The sequence below is a fragment of the Marmota monax genome, unplaced genomic scaffold (genome assembly GCF_021218885.2).
Source record: "Marmota monax isolate L192 unplaced genomic scaffold, Marmota_monax_Labrador192_F-V1.1 WCK01_AAM20220418_F8-fsc00021, whole genome shotgun sequence".
NCBI lineage: Eukaryota > Metazoa > Chordata > Mammalia > Rodentia > Sciuridae > Marmota > Marmota monax.
Genome location: NW_026695228.1, coordinates 25327527 through 25345970, shown reverse-complemented (window position 1 = coordinate 25345970; position 18444 = coordinate 25327527). Strand labels below are relative to the sequence as shown.

The window sequence follows — 18444 nt, the reverse complement described above, 5'->3', positions numbered from 1 at the left end:
GGCTAGGGCCAACTTACAGAGAGATTCAGAGCCCAGTGAAGAGCAGGCAGAGCTGTTTTTAGACCAGGCGGGGAAGCTCTAATGAAGGGTGAACTTCTGAGAAGCCTGTAAGAAGCAGCTCAGACCTTTGCTTCCCTCTGATTGGCCTACGCATGTGGAGCCCACCCACCTTCACCTCCAGTGTTGGCTGAGGGTGTGGACAGACTAGAGAGCTCAGGAGGGAGTGTGTGTGCCCATGCTCGTGTTCGTGCGTGTGTGTGTGTGTGTGTGTGTGTGTGTGTGTGTGAGAGAGAGAGAGAGAGAGGGAGGGAGAAAGGGGGAGAGAGAGGAGGCTCACTGCAGGGGACCCTGCCTGACATGTCGGACCTATGGCCTGTGTAGGTCCTTAAGGGATGAGGGTCTTGGGGCCTGGGAGTGCATATCTGCTCATGTGGGGTGTACACAGGGCATATTTGCTCTGGACAGGGCTAGAGACAGAGGACTGGGCTTTATTCATTCAGAGTCTGACCTAATGGCACCTTGTCTGCTACAGATTGGGGTCAGGGATGGGGGTGGCCAGTGGAAAGGCTACAGATGCAGGCTCTGGCTTCTGCTCTTGGCTCCCGGGAGGAAGCAAAGCCTCCAAGCCTTGACTGAGGGAGTGGGCTCAAGACCCTCTAGACCTCTAGTGGAGACTGGACTCTGTGGGAAGAAGCCCCAGCATGAGCGTGACTTTGGTGGCCCTTCCCAGTGTTTCCTTGTGACAAGTCCTGGGCTAGCCTGGGCTAGCATGGCCCATACTGCTCCTTGGGGGAGCCTCTGGTGGCACAGAGAGGGGGAATTGAGAGGACCCAGGAGACTTGGGCTGCATCCCAGGCCCCTGCCAGGACCTCAGTCAGGTGATCCCTCCTGCAAGACTGCCACTGGGGTGCCTTGAGGCCCCATCTGCTGCCACTTGCTCCTGGGAGGAGGGCTTCCAGGACCCTCCGCACAGACCTAATATCCAAGGAGCCCTCTTCTTCCTGGCCCCTGCTTTTTCCTTCTTAGCTCTGTGCTCTCGCTCCTGCCATTTCTGCTTCTTCCTGCAGTCCTGCCATGCACGGCACCCCCAACATCCTCCTGCAGCACCCCCAGCTCCCTCCCCCTCCTTGTCGTGTTTCCCTGGGCTGCGACAAATCGCCAATTAAGCAGCCCAGCTGCAGGATGGGGAACAGCTGGGGAGGCGCTGTTCTGCAGCAGGGACAGCTGTGCACAGCTGGTGGGGGGCCCCCTCCCCCCACCATGCCAGCTATCAGGTGGCACACAGCTGCCGCCAGATAACACCTCTGCTGGCGGCTGGGAGCTCACCCTTCCCCCGCCTCTTTCCAATGCCGTTGTAGCTCTTCTTTCTCTGTTCTACAGCCCCCCCCCTCAACTGACTCAATTTGTCCCTCAAAGATGGCAGCTCTACAGATCTGCCTCCCCTCCACCTCACCTCTCCCAGGAAGAGAAGTTCAGCCCAAGACAAGGTTCAGTCCAGATGAACTCCCCCAGAGACCTCATCCACTGGGAGCCCTCTTTGCCCTGGTGTCTTTGGGATGTCACACCTATTGGGCAGAGATGCCCTTGGCTGGTAGCTTCTGGCTCTTCGAAGAAGCTCAAATAGGGTGTCTTCTCTGTGCCTGTCTCCTGCAGAATACCACTCTGGCACCAGGAGCAGAGCCCATCCCCAGCCTCCAAATCCCCTGAAAAGGGGCATCCTTTTCCTCTGGCTCTACCCCTAGGACTCACCCAGGCCCTCTGGCCCCACTCCCTGCTGCTCTGTTGGATGTGTGTCCCTCCCAGGGCCCCTGACTGTGTTTTCCCTTCCCAAAAGGGAGCACTGGTTTCTTCCCACCAGAGCGGCCCAGGGCCCAGAGTACCTCCTGGGCTTGGCCCTTTGGCCCCCTTCATCACAGCCATCACCCAGGCTCTCAAACTGGCTCCCTAGGTTCCTCCTGCACCCCATTTCTGATGCTGGCCCTGTGGTACCCCTTTTAATTCCCTTGTGTGTTTGTTAGTGGGCAGGATGGGCTCCCCTTGCTCAGCCCCAGCCCAGCACATGCAGCCCATGTCATGCAGGGGCTTTATTTTCCTCTCTTGCCAGAAGCACCCACGGCCAATCTGCACATGGGGCATGGAGGAGCCCAGATAAGGCATCGTGGGCAGGAGGCCTCATGGTGGAAGAAGGGCTGGCAGGGGCACCCCGAGGATAGAGGGAGCGAGCTGCTGGCTTCCCACCTTTCCTGCTCCCACCCTGGCCTGGCTAAACCTGCCTGTGTTGCTGCTTCCTCCCCCCAGGCCCGGCTTCTCTAAAGAAGTCAGGAAAGCTGGACTTCTGCAGTGCCCTCTCCTCTCAGGGCAGCTCCCCACGCATGGCTTTCACCCACCACCCGCTGCCTGTGCTTGCTGGAGTCAGACCAGGTGAGAAATGGGGGACCTGGAGCGGGCAGTATGGGAGGTGGCCAAGTGCCAAGGGGAAGCTGACCAGGTGCAGGGGCCAAGACTGACTGGATGACAGCCCAAGGCTCCCTGTGTGGGTGATGATGTGGCAGCAAGGATAAGTGGGACGGGGGGCCCTCTTGCAGCACCACCCACCACCAGGCCTAGCCCTGAGTCTGCTCACCTGGTTCCCAAGCACCCTCCCACTTGCTTCTGATTCCCATGTGCAAGAGTGTGTGGGTGCATGTGTGTACTGCATGTTCACTAGGAACCTCCTGAGTCTCCTCCAACCTGCTTTCCAGCCAGACAGGCCTCAGGCCCAGTTTACCTCCATCCCGTCAGCCATAGTGGGAAAGCACCCTCCCACCCTGCCTGCCTTTGGCTCTTCTCTACCAACCCCTAGCTGAGCCCAGGGTCTGGTCTCCCAACATGAACCCAGGGTGGCATAGATTGAAAAGACCACTCTGCCTGGTGTAGTGATGCAGGAGGCTGAGGCAGGAGGATCATGATTTTGAGGGTAGTCTGGGCAACTGAGCAAGAGCCTGTCTCAAAACAAAACAAAAATGTCTGGGGGTGGAGCTCAGCGGCAGAGCACTTGCCTAGACTGTGTGAGGCCCTGGGTTCCATCACCAGGACTGGGAAAAAACAACACTGTTTAGAGCCCCTGGTCTCCTGCCTTGTATCCTGGGGCAAGCAGCTGCCTTTTCTGGTTTTCTCTGCCCTTTTCCAGATGTGAAGGGCTGGGCCTGGGGGACAGGTGGCCCCTGGGAAAGGGTTCCACCTGCTGCCTTGAGGGCGCATCTCTCCCTTCCGTGTCTCTAGTGTGAGGAGTGGGAGCAGGCAGGAGGTTGGGGGGTGTCACTTGGGGAGCTCCTTCACTCCCTTGCTTTTTTCTTCCCTCCCTGGTACCCACCTGGTAGCATGAGGCCTGGGCACAGGCCTACATCTGTCCACTGTCTCTCTAGCGGGCTTCTTTGCTCAGGACACAGAGCAGGGAGGTTTACCTTCTGGCTTCCTCCTCAGGGCCTCCTGGCTGGGAGCCCAGAGGCAGCGGGTGCTGGGGCAGGGTGTGGTGGCCGCAAGGTGGGGGCAGGGATCCCAGGCAGCAGGAGGGCATCAGGCCCCACTCTGCTCTGAGTCAGTTTTTATGAACTCCAGAGAGAAGCCAAGTTTCCTTAGCCTCCTAATGAAACCAGCTAGAGCAGCTGATTGGAAACAGACCGGAGAGGGAGGGCCCGTCAGGAGAGGAGGCCTGTGCTGGGGGGACTGCGTGTGCAAGGGCACGCGTGCGAGGGCCATGGGGCTGAGCACGTGAAGGCAGCCTGTGCTGGGAGTGGGAGCATCCCACGTTGCACTCAGGAGGTATGAGTGTGTATGTCCAGTGCCTTTCTGGCACCAGCATGGGGCAGGTCTTTATCTAGAGCCCAGTAGCTATCTGCCCACATAGTCCCTCACCCAGGCTTCCCACAGGGCCTGTACCCCAGGAAAGCCAGTTGTTTACCTTCAGCATAGAATGTCAGAGAGTGCCAAAAACACAGTCATCAAGATAGGTAATATTTTAATGCATTATTTAAAAAATAAAAAAAAAAACCCTATTACAAGAAGACATATGATAAGCTGGCTAGGGTGGCACTTAACCTGTAATCCCAGATACATGGTGGGTGGAGATGGGAGGATTGCAAATTTGAGGCCAGCCTCAGCAATTTAGTGTAATCGTGTCTCAAACTAAAATAAAAAGGGCTGGGGTTGTAGCTCAGTGTTAGAGTGCTTGCCTAGCATGTGTGAAGCCCTGGGTTCAATCCTCAGCACTGAAGGGAAAAAGAAAAAAAAAAGCATACGATAAGCAAATAACAAGCTAAACGATTTTAAACAGAGACAGGATCTGTGTCTGAGCAGGACCCTGCTTCACCTGTCTCCTTGTTGTAATACCCAGCCTAGTTCCAATCACATCTCTAATTTTTTAAAAGTTTTAATTTCTTTTTTTTTTTTTCTTCAGTACTGGAAATTGAACCCGGGATTTGAAGAGTACTGAGCCAAGACCCCAGCCCACCTTTTGCCTATAAAAACAAGTGGCTGGCCCTCAGGCCCGAGCCTACTAATTTGATTATTATCTGGGTATTTTGGGGGTTTTTCTGGTTTTATTTTTGTGGTGCTGGGGATCAAATCCAGGGCCTCACACATGCTTATCTTTAGTTTTAGGACACATTAAATGTCACTGACCTGGATGACAGCTCTTTTGGTGCCTGTCAAGTAGCTGTCCTGCCTCACCCTCCTCCCTCCCCATTCTCCCTCTTCCTCAACATCCTCGGCCCTGGATCACCAGCTCCCCTCTGCCATGCCCCCAATGCTGCCTCCTCAGCCCTGATGCCTTTCTCTTCTTGCCCATGTGCACACAGGGAGCCCCCGGGCCACAGCATCAGCCCTGCACTTCCCCTCCACGTCCATCATCCAGCAGTCGAGCCCATACTTCACACACCCGACCATCCGCTACCACCACCACCATGGGCAGGACTCGCTGAAGGAGTTTGTGCAGTTTGTGTGCTCGGATGGTTCAGGCCAGGCCACAGGACAGGTGAGTCCAGAGGGCCCCAGGAGCCCTGCGGCAGCCTCATCTCTGCACCTCTGTCTGTCTGTCTGTCTCAGGGCTTATAAGGAGAGGGCCCACTTGGGGCTGGAGCAACAGGGAGGCAGTCTTACACACACCTTGATTTTTCTGGGTCTGGGGTTGAGTGTCCAAGCGTTATATCAGGGCCTATCCATCAAGGTCTGGAAAGGTGGAGGGCATCAACGTCTGGGCCCATCCTGCCTGGGCTCCTTGCCCTCCCTGTGGGCCTTATTTCCTCAGCAGAAGTGAACCTGTGATCTCTCCATCCAAGGCTTGAGCCCCCCACCTCCCAGTGCCCCTCTTACACCTCAGAGATGCAAGGATTTGACAAGGTTCCAGGCAAGAGTTTGGCATGGCTGTTGACATTTGCAGCTGTTTGTTCTCTGTGGTGTGAGGCTGCCCTGGGCACTGTAGGATACTGAGTAGCATCCCTTGCCTCTACCTGACAGATGCCAGGATTTCCTTTCTGCTCCCCAATTGTGTCAATCCAAAATGTCTCGGATTTCAGTGAGCTGTGTGGGCAGCAAGGCCGTGCCCAGATGAGCAGCTCTGTGTGAAGGGAGGCCCCAATCCACGGAGCTGCCATGGATTCTCCTGTCAGCAGGACTCTTAAGGGGTTCCCAGGACCATTCTGGTTTTACGGTGAAGCTCTTCTCAGCCCTGGGGACAGAGGAGATCCCCAAGAGCCTCAGGGCCCGGTTATGCAGCAAAGGGATTATCCTAGGTGGTGGGCCAGAGATGACCCCAGGTGGGACGCTCAGGTCCTCGGGGGTCACTCTGGGTTGGGACACGTTGTCTCTAGACCTCTGGGAAGGTTCTGTAGCCCAGGCAGCAGGCTGTGCTGTGAACAGCCCCAGCCCTCTCAGCTGGCTGTGGCAGCCTGGATTCCTGCTGTGAGAGGTGTGTGTCACATTGGTGTCGGGGAAGCTCCAGGGCTGTGGCCAGAGGCAGCCAGCCCAGCGAGAGTGGCCAGCGTCCTCCATTCGGCTGGTGCTGTCTTGGTGCACTCTGCGTAGAGTGGGCATTTGCTGTGCGCTGGTATGTGATTAGAGATGGGCCTCCTGGAGCCGCGGCCTCCGGGCTCTCCGTCCATCTCTTCCCTCCCTCTTGCTTTCCTTTCTCTTTCCTCCTTATCTCCTTTTCCCCTTTGCCCTGTGAGGGCTTCCCTGGCTGACTGCAGCTCCTCAGGACACTGGTAGCCTTGCCCTCCTCTCAGGACAAGCGTTGTTCTGCTTTCAGGGTCGTAGAAGAGTAGACCTGACCTTTGGCAACTGCTGTACTTCCTTCAGAGATGTGGCAGTGTCGATGGGGAGCCACTAGCCTGTGCCCTGGTTCCCAAAAGGCCTGATGTCAGGAACGTAGAACTGAGAGGCCAGGAATGCTGCCTTGCTTGCCTTTTCACCTAGGCAGGCAGGGCTTGGAGTAAAAATGGAGTGGACCTAGAGACTGAGGGCTGGGTCTTGAGCTTCTCACTTGACTTTTCAAGATTGAGATCTCATTTTGCTTAAGAAGGTTTTCTTCTTTTGCTTCAGAGAAAACACTGCAGGCAGGTTTGCGAACAGGCACCCTGATGAAGCAGAGGATAGCCAGGCTGGGGAGCAGCCTCTCTGGGTTTCCTCTTGTAGTCTGTCATCTGAAGAGAGAGGAGGGGGATCTGCGGGGAGCCTGCTCCAGAGGGCCATCCCTAGGTTCAGAGAGGAGATGAGAGCCAAGAGTCACCAGCATGCTATGGAGGAATCTGATGTAGCTGCAGAGAGCCAAAGGCCAGCTGAACTTGCTGTAGTTCTCAGACTTACTGTGCACAAGAGGAGTTCACAGGCCCTCAGCCCCAGAGCTTCTTTTCGGTGGGGTTGGGGGAGGGCCTAAGAAGCTGCATTTTCCCCCAAGCTCCCAGGTAATGCTGGTGTTGCTGGCCAGGAGATCCACTTTGAAATCAGTGATCTAGAGCCTAGAGAAGAAACTTTCTAACCTCCTCAAGAATCTGAAGTTATTGACTAACTTTGCAGGAAAATACATGGAGAAACTTTATAAACAATTGCAGGAGGGTTCCCAGGCACCCTGATAGCTTGTCCTTGGACCCTAGGGTAAGGCATGCACTGATTTCATTAAAAAAAAAAAAATTTTTTTGAGGGGACTGAGGACTGAACCCAAGGATGTTCTATTACTGAGCTATATCTGCAGCCTTTTTTATTTATTTTTTTGAGACAGGTTCTTGCTAAGTTGCCCAGCCTGGCCTCAAACTTGCAATCCTCCTGCCCTCAGCTTCCAAGTAGCTAGAATCACAGGAATGTAGTACCACACCTTGGCCACACACTGGTTTCAAAGAACCAAATCAATAGTAGCCAAGGGCAAGTGGAGACACCACTAGGAGAAGGACAGAAAGAAGATGCTTGAGGAGTTGTGTTTTGGAGAGGGAGAAGAGGTGGCCAAGTGAATGGGAAAGTCACAGACCCACTGGGAAGGCATGATTCTGAGAGGCAGGAAGACTGGCTGTGGCTCAGCCTTGTTTGCCCACGTTGGGATGGCCAGGCCCGCATCTTTAACTGTAAGATCAAAGTGAGGAGCCATACTGGCTCTCAGGTGAGGTTGTAAGGTACCGCAGAGTCACAGGAACTTGAGATATTTAAAACCTTGATTTACACTCCAGCCGCAGCTAACCTCCCAGCCTGGTTGAAAGTTACTTCAAGAAACAGAATGTTGTACATCACAAACTGTAATGCCTTATCAGACCGAGCCAGGACTAGCCCTATCGGATAGAATTAGTGGTTTAATTTACTTTTTCATTTTTTGGTACTGGGGATTGAACCCAGATGCTTTACCACTGAGCTACATCCCCAGCCTTTTTATTTTTTTATTTTGAGACAGGATCTTGCTAAGTTGTTTAGGGCCTCTCTGATTTGCTGGGACTTCCCTTGAATTTATGGTCCTCCTGCCTCAGCCTCCAGAGTCTCTGGGATTATAGGCATGCTCCACTGTAGCCAGTGAGATTAGCAGCTTAGATACTCCTAGGGGAGACAGGCTCTGAAGGCAGGAAGGAAGCAGAGGCCACCCTAGGGCAACAAGTGCTGCCAGGGAAGCTTGTGTCTCAGCTCCTGGGAACATGAGTTCAGGATGCCCAGAGAGAAGGAGTGGGGATTCAGGACTATTCTATTTTTTGTCTTGATGGAAGAATGAGATAGGAACCAGGTTGGCCATGGAAATGAGGAGAGGCAGTGCTATTTGGATCTGGGTGTCACTCCTGCAGAACTGGAAATCCCTGCCCTTTCCAAAAAGACACCTAGCACAAAGGGTCTCCAGCCTGACACAGACAGGGACCAGAAGCCACTGCATGCTTTGTCCAAGGCCTTTGAGAATTGTCACTGTCAGAGAAGCAAGAATAATTGAGGGAACAATTTAGAGGAATAATATGTCAGACTTAAGTGCTGGTCATTAGGGATAGAGGACAAAGGGCTAAAAGGTAGAGTTGAGCCGAGTGAGGCCTGCACGGGTCAGCTGTGAGTTCTGTGATTTTAAACTGCAGCAGGACAGCAGGGCAATCTCTCTTGGTCAGTGGGACTCAGTACTGCCCATTTCTGCCATCTCCAGGCACCACTCGGAGGTCCAGGGTGTCCTGGAAGAACAGGACAGAGAGCAAGGAATGTGATTCAGGAATCTAGCTGGTCCCGCCGAGAGGAAGTGTTCTCTAAGCAGGACTTGAAGTAAAGTGCCTGGTCTAGGCCTGAGCACCAAGGGCACAGAGCTGACGGACACACTGTTGCAGAGGGGCACCCCTGGAGTGTCACTATTACTGTCTTGGTGAAATGAATGAGGACAGAATGACGGGCTGACTTCAAGCACTGGGTGGGTGGACTTCACAGAGTTTGTCCACTGATAGGAGGAGGAGCACAGGGACCCCCCACGGGTCTCATAGCTGGGTGATCAGAAGGGCAGAGCTTTGCCCCATAGGGTAGGACAAAGAGCTGGGGCTGGGCCTCCCCATGTCTGGGCTGTAGGTGGGCATTGAGGGTGCTGCCCAGAGTAGCAGGAGGCTCCAGGAAAGAGGCAAGGGAGCCTTTGGCAACTCCCTTCTCTGAAGCCAGAAGGCTGACCCACGAAAGGCCAGGCACAGGGCCTGGAGGAGGAAACTCAAGTTTGAGGCCAAAGAGGGCATAAAGGACAAGGAGTGGATCCTGGTGGCCTGACCTCCCTGGCTCCTGAGGGCGTCGTCCAGGGAAGCACTCTTGAAGAACCTCACGGAAACTGGAGCTGGCAGCAGCGCGTTTTCCTCCCTGGCTGTTCTTTAGAGAAAAGGCCAGCACCCCACTGTCCACAGGCGCTGAGGACACTGGCTGCCGGGGCCCAGAGTGAGCTCCTCCCTGCCGGCGTCCTCCTGAGGCTGTGCCAAGAATGGATGCTGGACGGGCCTGCAGTCCTTGGCTGGTCAGCCCGCCCGGCCGGGCCCTGGAGGGAGGCCCGCATGTGCCTTTGGGGGATGGTGGGGGTGAGCTGGCTCGTCTTTCCTGCTGTGGGAGAAGGTCTTCAGGAGTGTGAGAACGCTGAGTACAGTTGCACGCATTGCTAGGTGGCACTTTTTTTGTACCTAAAACATTTTCCTTAAGAAATAACAAATCACCTGTTGGACGACCCCCTTCCTTTCTCCCACAACTTCAAAAGAGGACTGAAAAAAAAAAAAAGAGAGAGAGAGAGAGAGAGAAACACCCGAGAGACCAAATAGAGGCCTTACACCCTTACCCATCCTGTGCCCCGGATGAGAGGACCTTCCCAATCCTGCATCTTCCACCGGGAGCGCCGGCTCTCCGGAGCGAGCTGGTGCGGCCGCGCAGGGGAGCGTGTGTCTGTGTGTGATGTGCCTTCATGCGTCACTCTATTTATGTTGTTCGCAGCCCAACGGTAGCGGCCAGGGCAAAGTCCCGGGGTCATTTTTGCTACCGCCGCCGCCTCCAGTGGCCAGACCTGTGCCCCTTCCTATGCCTGATTCCAAATCCACCAGCACTGCCCCAGACGGCGCCGCCTTGACTCCTCCATCACCTTGTAAGTGGACGATGAAACTGAAACCACAACGCCCAGCGTCCCCGGCCCATCCAAACAGTCTGCACTGCAAAAGAGAACAGCCCCACACCCATGCCAAAGCCCCCAGCCCAGAGCGCCACGGAGCCACCTGCCCGGACAAGAGCAGAGCCAAGCCCCCAGCCACAGCCTCCCGGGCCTCTGTTGCGCCAGCCAGCACCCCATGAGCCCCCTGCCTGCTGCTCCCAGCTGGGGCCCCTGGCCCAGGCCCCCCTGGGGGGCGGGAGGGACAGCACAGTGGGGTGCCAGGCCAGGGGTGCTGGCGCGGGTGGGAGGGGGCGGGGAGGCACAGCCATGCCATCTTCATGCCTGATTGCTGTTTTTTTGTTTTTTGTTTTTTTGTTTTTGTTTTTCAATTTTTTGTTGTTTCGTTGTTCCTACACACACACCAAGAAAATTAAATGTGACCACAAGGCGACGCCACCACCATCCCCTTTTTGCCTTACCTCCCTTACCTCCTTTCCTGGCTCTTGGGCCTCTAAAGATGCAGGAGGCCAGCCCCTGACCCCCCACCCTCAGTCTCACATTTGGTTTCTCGTTGTTCCTCTTTTTTTTTTTCCTCCTCCTCCCATCCTTTCCCCTTCCTTCCCCTCAATCCCTTAATTCCTTTCCTAGGTTGATGTTCCAAGGACAAGGGAGGGCTCTGGGCCTCTGCTACTTCATCTCTCTCTCTTTCTCCTCCCCCCCCCCCTTTTTTTCTCTTTTCTTTAAAACTGGTGACAAATTTTATCAAAAGGAAGAAAAGAAAAAATCTGAGTCAAGAGGCCCCAGGTAGACCCGACGTGAAGGACAGGAAAGATGGAGGGTGGGCTGTGCGCTGTCTGTGGGCAGGGTGGCCGAGGGTGGGCAGGGCCCTGTGGCTCACAGGCCATAGGCCAGGGTGCTGCAGTGGTGGGTGGGTGGCCCACCTCACTGCTGTCTGTTGGCCCTGTTTCTCCTCCTTTCTCTTGGTTTGAGTTCTTCCCCCCATCCTTCTCATGCCATCTTCTCATCTGCATCTACCATAAGACACGAAGTCATGACCATGGTCATCTGAAGTGGGCAGGGTTGGAGAAGGGAGTTCAGGCCGCAGGTTGGGGGGCACTTCTGAAGAGAGGTGGACAGAACCTGGTGAGCATGGGGTCCCTGAGTATAACTGGTGTAGGGCAGGGGATGGGCAACCGGTGACACTCTTTTTCCCCTCTGGGGACATCTTCCCTCCTGGGAGTACAAGGCCTGTTCCCTCCTGTCGGGCTCTAGCCAGATAACCCAAGAAGAACTCGGGTGTTCGGTTCATTTGCCACCTGGGGCTGCAGGACAGCTGTCCCTAGGTGACTGAGCTTTGGGGCTCTGCCAGGCACTCCGGCCTCCTCTTCCTCTGTAGCCTTGGCCCATTTCAGGCTTTGGGACCGTGAACCCTTTGGGCCAGGTGCATTGATCAGAGAAGAAAGGCACAGGCTTTGCTGCCCCAGGCCAAAGCTGAGAGGTCAGCTCCTACGTCCTTCTCTGACCCCATCCTTCCTGGCTCAGTCCTTTGTTGGGTCCCCTTGGAGTTCCCCACATCACCTACCCACTCCTTAGGACTGCCCAGGGTGCACTTGACATGGCCTGAAAAGTGGTCTGAGAACACTTTCCCCACGCAGGGTGGAGGCAGGCCACCTGGGTGCCTGGGTCCAAAGCTGCCACCCTTCTTTGGACCCTCTCTTCAAGTAGGAAAGCCAGGATACCCACTGAGGGCACATTAAGGACCAGGTTGTCCCCAACCCTGTCCAGTATCTCAGTAGGGGACAGAACTGGGTCCGAGAGACCTCAGCTACAGCCTCCAGGGCTCCTTCCTTACCCTGGGCCCTGAAAGAGGCTGCCTGATTGAGGCTGCCAGGGCTGGGGGAGGGTGGGGTGTGTGCTTCTGGTCGGGAGAGGACGAGGGGCCCCTCGTGTGGAGGAGGGGCAGGCTTGGAGCCTGGTCTTTAGCACAGGAGCCCTTGGCCCAGCCTAAATTTGGCAGCACAGCACAGTCTAACCCAGTCTCTCCCTCTCAGCAGTCCCGAAGGGCAGTACCCAGGTGGCCCAAGGCCTGACGGGGTCTCTCCCTCTCTCCCTGCTCCCACAGCATTCGCAGCGACAGGCGCCTCCTCTGCCAACCGGTTTGTCAGCATCGGACCCCGGGACGGCAACTTTCTGAACATCCCACAGCAGTCTCAGGTAGGAGACCACCTGTAAGCAGGCGCAGGTGGACAGACAGGGTTGGGGACACCTTGATGTGAGGGAAGAGGCTGGGGTCTTTACAGCTAATCAGGGAGCAGGCGGAGCTTCAGGACCTAGACTTTTGCATGCCCAGCTGAGCCTGCCTCCCCAGGCAGCCCCCAGGCTCCCTGGCTAATCAGCTAATTGGATAATTAGCTCTGACAGCCCTGGCCCTGGGGAAGGCGGCCAAGGACCCAAGGCTCCAGGCGCTTTGGGCCAGGCCTGGTGGAAGCAAAGATGGAAGCCCGAGGCACCCTGTCAGGAACAGGGACAGCGTCTGCTTCACTGCCCTCCCACTGCCCCTCCCTCCCAATACTGGCTGGAAGTCCTGCCCCATGCACCCCCCACCCCGCCCTCCCCTTTTCCCTGGCTTTGGGTGGGCTGGGCAATGGTGGAGGAGGGACAGAGTGGGCCTGGTGGGCTGAGTGCCCAGAGACTCTGGCACCAAGGGCAGGGCAGGACTGGCTGCTGCCCTGGAAGCCCTTCCCCCAAGTCCCAATGGGTCCTGTTAGGGGTAGCCAGACTGCTGGAGCCCCCGGTCCCCACTCCCCTCTTCTGCTGACACCATCCCTACTTCTCTTAAAGGGATAAGCCCATCCTCAGCCCCTCTAGCTGGAAGCCCCTGGACTTGGCCTTGCACTTACATGTGGATGTCCCCTGTGTACCTGTCCCCAAAGAGGTTGAGAATAGTCAGCAGAACCCAGGGCTCTGGGAGCTAGGAAGGACCCACCTCAGGAGCAGGGCACACCAGCTGTTGAGGGCCCACGGCTTTCACAGGGCAGGGTTTCAGAAAAGAGTGTGCAAATGTCTTTCTTTTGCACATTTTACAAGAACACCTCCTTGTGGACTTTCTTGGCCCTGGGAAAACCACCTTTGCCCAGAGCCCCAGAGCTGCCTCTGTTGGTTCCTGTTCCGCCTCTGCTCTGAGGCCCCCATCCAGAGAAAGTTAGTGGATGGAAGTTTTGTGTGTGTGGCTTGAGAGCTTGCTTTCTTTCTTTCTTTTCCTTTCCTTAAAAAAAAAAAAAAAAAAAAGCCAAAAAACTTTGTCAAACTTCAAACTTCAGAGCTCCCTAGTGGCAAGGAGGGGAGGGGAAGGGAACTTCAACCCCCTCCAGCTTCCCACCCCCTTTCCCCAGAGTCACGTCTGACCCGTCTGGTTTCCAGGAGCAACCAGACATGATGTAACACCCAGATGAACTTGAACTTGGGGGTGTTGAGAAGAAAAACAATGGCTCCGAGCAGGGGCTGGAGCCAGCCCCCTCTGCTCTGTGCCAGGGAGGCCGAGAAAGCCCTGCTGGCAGAGGGCGGGGGGGGGGGGTTCCAGAGGAAGGGACAGCAGGCGGGCCTCCTCTCTGGGCTCTGGGCTGGCACCAAGGGCAGGGCTCACTTACTCCCTCCCTCTTGCCGTACCCCTGGCCGCCTGCAGCTCTGCAGTGCGCGTGCTTGACCACTGCCAGAGCCCTCCCAGTTCAGTCAACCCCTCTCTCCTCCTTCTTCACTTTCTCTGCTGTCTTTGCTTGGACGTTTTGGGGCCAAGGCAGAGTTTGAGGCAAGTCTGGTAAATAACTTCTCTTCTCCCATGTTCCCATCTTGGGCTCTGGGCATTCGGGGAAGGAATTCTCTGCCAGGGTCTAGGGCGCCTGAGCAGGCAGGTGTGTCGAGGGGGCAGCGGGAAAGCCAGAGCAGGACATGCTGCTGAGCAGGAGTCCCCGGGCCTGGGGCAGGCGGGCGGCTGCAGTGGGCACAGGGGGTACAGTCAGAAGTGGTTTCCACAGTAACGAGTGACTTTTGCTGATCCCTAGAGCACCAGATGGAGAGAGAACAATAGAATGAGGGAAGAAAAGAGAATTTTAGCAATTTTGTCATTCCCTGGGCAGCGCTTTTTACTTAGTTTTAATCAGTTTTGGACTTGGCTCAGGAAGCAGGGAGGGTGAGCAGAAAAGCCACTCCGTGCTTGGCAGCAGATCTTCTGTTCTCAGGACCTGTGGGGAGGTGCCAGGGAGCTCCCTTGGAACTGCCTTTGTCCCCAGCTCCAGGACTGGAATCCGAGTCTTCCTCCTCTGAGGAGGGCCCCCAACCTGAGATTTGGTTGTTGAGCCCCCTGCTGTGAAGCTCATGAAACCCCAAAGGGGCCAGCTTGGGGCCTTGGAATGATCTGCTAACAGACAGGGCAGCTAGAGCCCTCCCTGTCCATGTTGAAGGAGAGATGGCTCCAGAGCTGGCTGCCCCCAACTTGGGAACAGTCGTACAAGAGTCCTGCATAGTCATTTCTTATGAAGAGGGATCCCATAGACTGCCAGGGCGAAGGGTACGGGATGGGAAGCCCAGGAGCTAGCTGCTGCCCTGGCTCTCTTCTGCTCACTCTGGGGTGCTTCAGACCTGGGTTTCTGCCTCATCTTCATCAGACCCCCTGAGCCTCTGCTTGGTTTTTACTCGTTTGACAGGTCAGACTTGGGGCAGGTGCTCTGGGAATGCACAGAGGGAGGACAGGTCTCCTATGAGCATATCTTCCTGTATGTGACAGGCGGTTCATCTCTGCCAGCCAGCAGTGCCTGGTCACTGTGGCAATCCCAGATCCCACATTTATAGATACCACAGATACCCATCCACTGTGGTGGCCACTGGCCACATGTGGCTGTGAACATTTAAATGAATCAACTAAAGAATATATAGTCCGAATCCATATTGCATGTGCTGAGAAACCATTTGTGCTACTGCATTGGACAGCACAGATAGAATTTCTGTTGTCACAAAAAGTTCCAGAGATCTCTGAACCCTATCCCTCACTGCTTTTGTTTTTCTTAAGAGGGATCTTACTATGTTGCCCCGGCTGGTCTCCAACTCCTGGACTAAAGTGATCCTCTGCCTCAGCCTCCTGAGTATTGGACTACAGGCATGTGCCAGTGCACCTGGCTTCTCTGAATCCCTTTCTAATTCTCACACTCAGTGTCCCATCTCACAGTGAATAACATCATGTGGTCCCAACCAGAACTTGAGTCGTGGATCTGGCCTGTAGACCATAAGCTAACCAATATTGGAATAATAAAGTAAATATTGGAAAATTTCACATGAAATTCTGTTGCACTTCTAGCTTCTTTTGAAAAGTTGGTGGCTCCAGTCACCAGGGCTCTTACTCCAGTGTGGAAGGCCAGGCTCTAGACAGGGTGCAGGCATTCTGTCCACTACAGACCCTGCCTCCTCATGATCACCACACTGGTAGCAGTTAGGAGCATGAATTCTTCACTGCCCCCTGCATTTCAGTCCTAGCTGTGTCACCCTAAGGCTGTGTGGCCTTAGGCAGGGCACCTACCCTTTCTATGCCTGGCTTCTGTGAGGGGCTGGGTAATGATAGAATGAACACATCTGGCATGCATTCTGGTAGTTAGCTCTGTCTGATCCCCACAGACCAGCAACTGTGACCCAGTCTTGGAGACCCCCATTTTGTAGATACAGTCAGGTGTACCCAGCCTCCTGACCCAACCCTTGGCCTTGGGTCTGGACTGGAGCCTTTGATGGAGAGCAAATTGCAAGCTGCCCTGCCTCTGGGGTCTACCCAGGGTGTGCTGGGTGCAGAGCTGCTAGACAACGCCCTGTATGTGGGAAGGCGGTGCCCCCTGCTGGCTTCATGAGGGAAGGACGCCCACCCCAGGGAGCCTTGGGTCCTTCCCCAGACTCTAGTGCCCTAGGGGTAAAGGATCTGCAGGGTGGGCTATGGCCCCTCCCCCAGGTCTGGCACTGCTGGGGACTGAAGCCATGTGGTTCCCCCGCCCCCAGCCTTTCAGCCTGTGGGACTTTGGCTGGGATGTTCAGACGGGAATTTCTGCTTTTAATCCAAAGAGACAGAAAGAAAACTCAGCAAGAAGCTGGGCCACCCCCACCCCACTCCTCAAACCCCTCTGGGCACAAAAGCTCAAGCCTGGCATCCTCCCCACCCTCCAGGACCCACACAAAAACCTAAACAATTGCAAACATGGCCAGATCCCAGGTTTGTGCCAGCGCCAGCCACGGGGGTCCCACCCGCTGGGCACTGTGCCCACGGGAAGGCCAGCTGGACTGTAGCACTGGGGTGCAGGGTCTGGGGGGATTCCCGTGAAGGGGAGCTGCACTTCCTCCCCAGTGGTGGGTCAGTTGCCCAGCACCCTGGCTCTTTATAGCTGGACTTTGAGCTGGATCCTCAAGGAATCAGCAGTCACAGTGCCAGGGACCATGCCCCAACTGTTCTCAATATTGCCTTTTTTTTTCCCCCGGCTTCCTTTCAGTCCTGGTTCCTCTGATAAGATCGACAAAGAAACAGCAAAATGAAAAGAAGAGGTTCCTCAAAAGGGGGGAGAAGAAATTTTGAGACATGGAAAAATCCCCCAGCCCAGCCCAGCCCCACCGAAAAGCAAAAATTAGATGTCGTCAGCCACTCAGCCCTTCTCTCCTCCAGCCCGGGGACCCCTGCAGGCCCCCGAAGCAGCCCAGTTCTCAGAGAGCCCTCGGAAGGGGTCTCAACGGAGCTGTGCACCAGCAGCCAAGCAGAAAGAAACATGCAAAACGGACTCTGCCAGGCAGAGGACAGACAGAAAGAAAGGATGCGGCAGGACTGCCTTCTCCCCATCCCAGCCCGGCCTTCTAGGGAAGGAGCAAAATTCCCAAACAGAGCAACCAGCACAGTTCTGAAGGGGCCTGGCCCCCACCCTTACCCTTTCTAGGGAACCCCACTCTCCACTCCAGCCTGAGCTTTCCTGGGGAGCCTGGAGGACCAGCTTGTGAAGATAATGGGGTGTAGGTTGGCGAGCTCTCCCTTCTATACTTGGCCCCCTCCATCTCTCCCTTCTTGCCTGGGTTCTGGCTTCTACCCCTAGCTGCTCCAGACCAGGTGAGAGAGGCCCTCGGGTGGGCAGGGGGTACCCCCTGGAGCTACCTGCTGCATCAGCCCAGAATGGAAGGTGTTCTGCCATTCCACCCTGAGCTGTTAGGGGCAGTTCCTGAGGCCCCAAACCCCTTTGTACAGTCCACAGGAAAAAGATGGAATGCTCTAACTGATCCCGCCCCAGCTTGGGACAGGCCTCCTATTCCCTCTCTCTGAAGACCAGGAGGGCTGTCCCCTATTCCCGCCAGGAGTGAAGGGAGTTGGGCTCCAGGTCGCCCCTGCGCCCCAGCCCTGCATGCAGGTGCCCTCGCTCCGCCCCACTGGTCCCTGCCCCTGCCCCTCATGCTTACAGCACTGCTGGGGCCAGCCCGAGATGGAGCAGAAAGGGGACCCCTGGAGCCAATCGAGGAGGATGAAGCAGCTTCTGCTGCTGCGCCGGTTAAGCTGCCACCTGCGCTTAGGTAGGCGTCCTGCTCGCAGACTTTCAGTTCCTTTGGAGGGTGTTGGGTGTTGTCCTTTTCAAAAGTGTTTTGGAGCTTTCTGTCCCCCACCTTTCCCACCACACCCACCCACCATGGCCACTTCTCTCTGGATTTTAGCTGTAATGTCTTTACTCTTTATTTAGGGGTGGGGCAGTCATTTTTTGGGTCTTTGCTGTTGCAATTGGGAACTCCTCCTCTATTTGAGCAACTTGGGAACAATTTGGTAACACACCACAGGAAGTAGCTCCCCCCAAGTCCCCTCCTTCCCCAAAGGATGGTGGGGGCCTGTCCAGAGGTTCTTTAGAAGTCCCCCTGGGAGGGAGGGGAGCATGAGCACGCCCAGCCCCCTCCAGGGTGTGACTTGGCCCCTCTGGCTTGTCTTTCTGTGCCTTACTCCCTCCTTCCTGCGTCTCCTCTCCCTGACCCCCTTTTCAAGTCCTTGTGCCTCTCTTTCTCTCTTTCTTAACGGTATGAAAACACAAAGCACAGGTCAGGATCCTCTGAAAGTCAATCAATCCAACATTGCACCAGTAGGGGTGGGTTATGGGCTTTATTTATTGAGAATCTAGTTTGTGAGGCTGTAGCCCTGAGCTGGCGGAAGGAGGGAAGGAGCCGTCCGGGGAGGAAGGAGGGCAATTACCTGGGGCTGCGCGGCTGGCAGGTGGTGCCTGCTCCCCAGGGCGAAGCCGCTAGGTGGCTGGCCCCAGGGGCGGCTTCTGTTGGAAATTGAGCGAAGCCCTCCCCCGCGCTCCTCGGCGTTCCACGCTGAGAGG

At 55.7% G+C, this 18444-nt stretch overlaps 1 protein-coding gene across 5 annotated transcripts in view; it reads left to right on the top strand.

Annotated features, from left to right (window-relative positions):
• The window catches only part of Nfix (nuclear factor I X), a 95448-nt gene extending 77661 nt beyond the window's left edge, over positions 1-17787 (top strand). For 2 of the 5 annotated variants that reach the window (XM_046436897.2, XM_046436898.2), the window contains exons 7-11: positions 2299-2421; positions 4836-5011; positions 9928-10075; positions 12201-12292; positions 16594-17787. In XM_046436897.2, the coding sequence (XP_046292853.1) occupies positions 2299-2421; positions 4836-5011; positions 9928-10075; positions 12201-12292; positions 16594-16608 (554 nt within the window). In that variant the 3' untranslated portion in view covers positions 16609-17787. The remainder of the gene's footprint in view (positions 1-2298; positions 2422-4835; positions 5012-9927; positions 10076-12200; positions 12293-16593) is intronic. The other 3 variants (XM_046436900.2, XM_046436901.2, XM_046436902.2) reach the window with 3 other exon arrangements.
• The last annotated feature ends 657 nt before the right edge of the window (positions 17788-18444 follow it).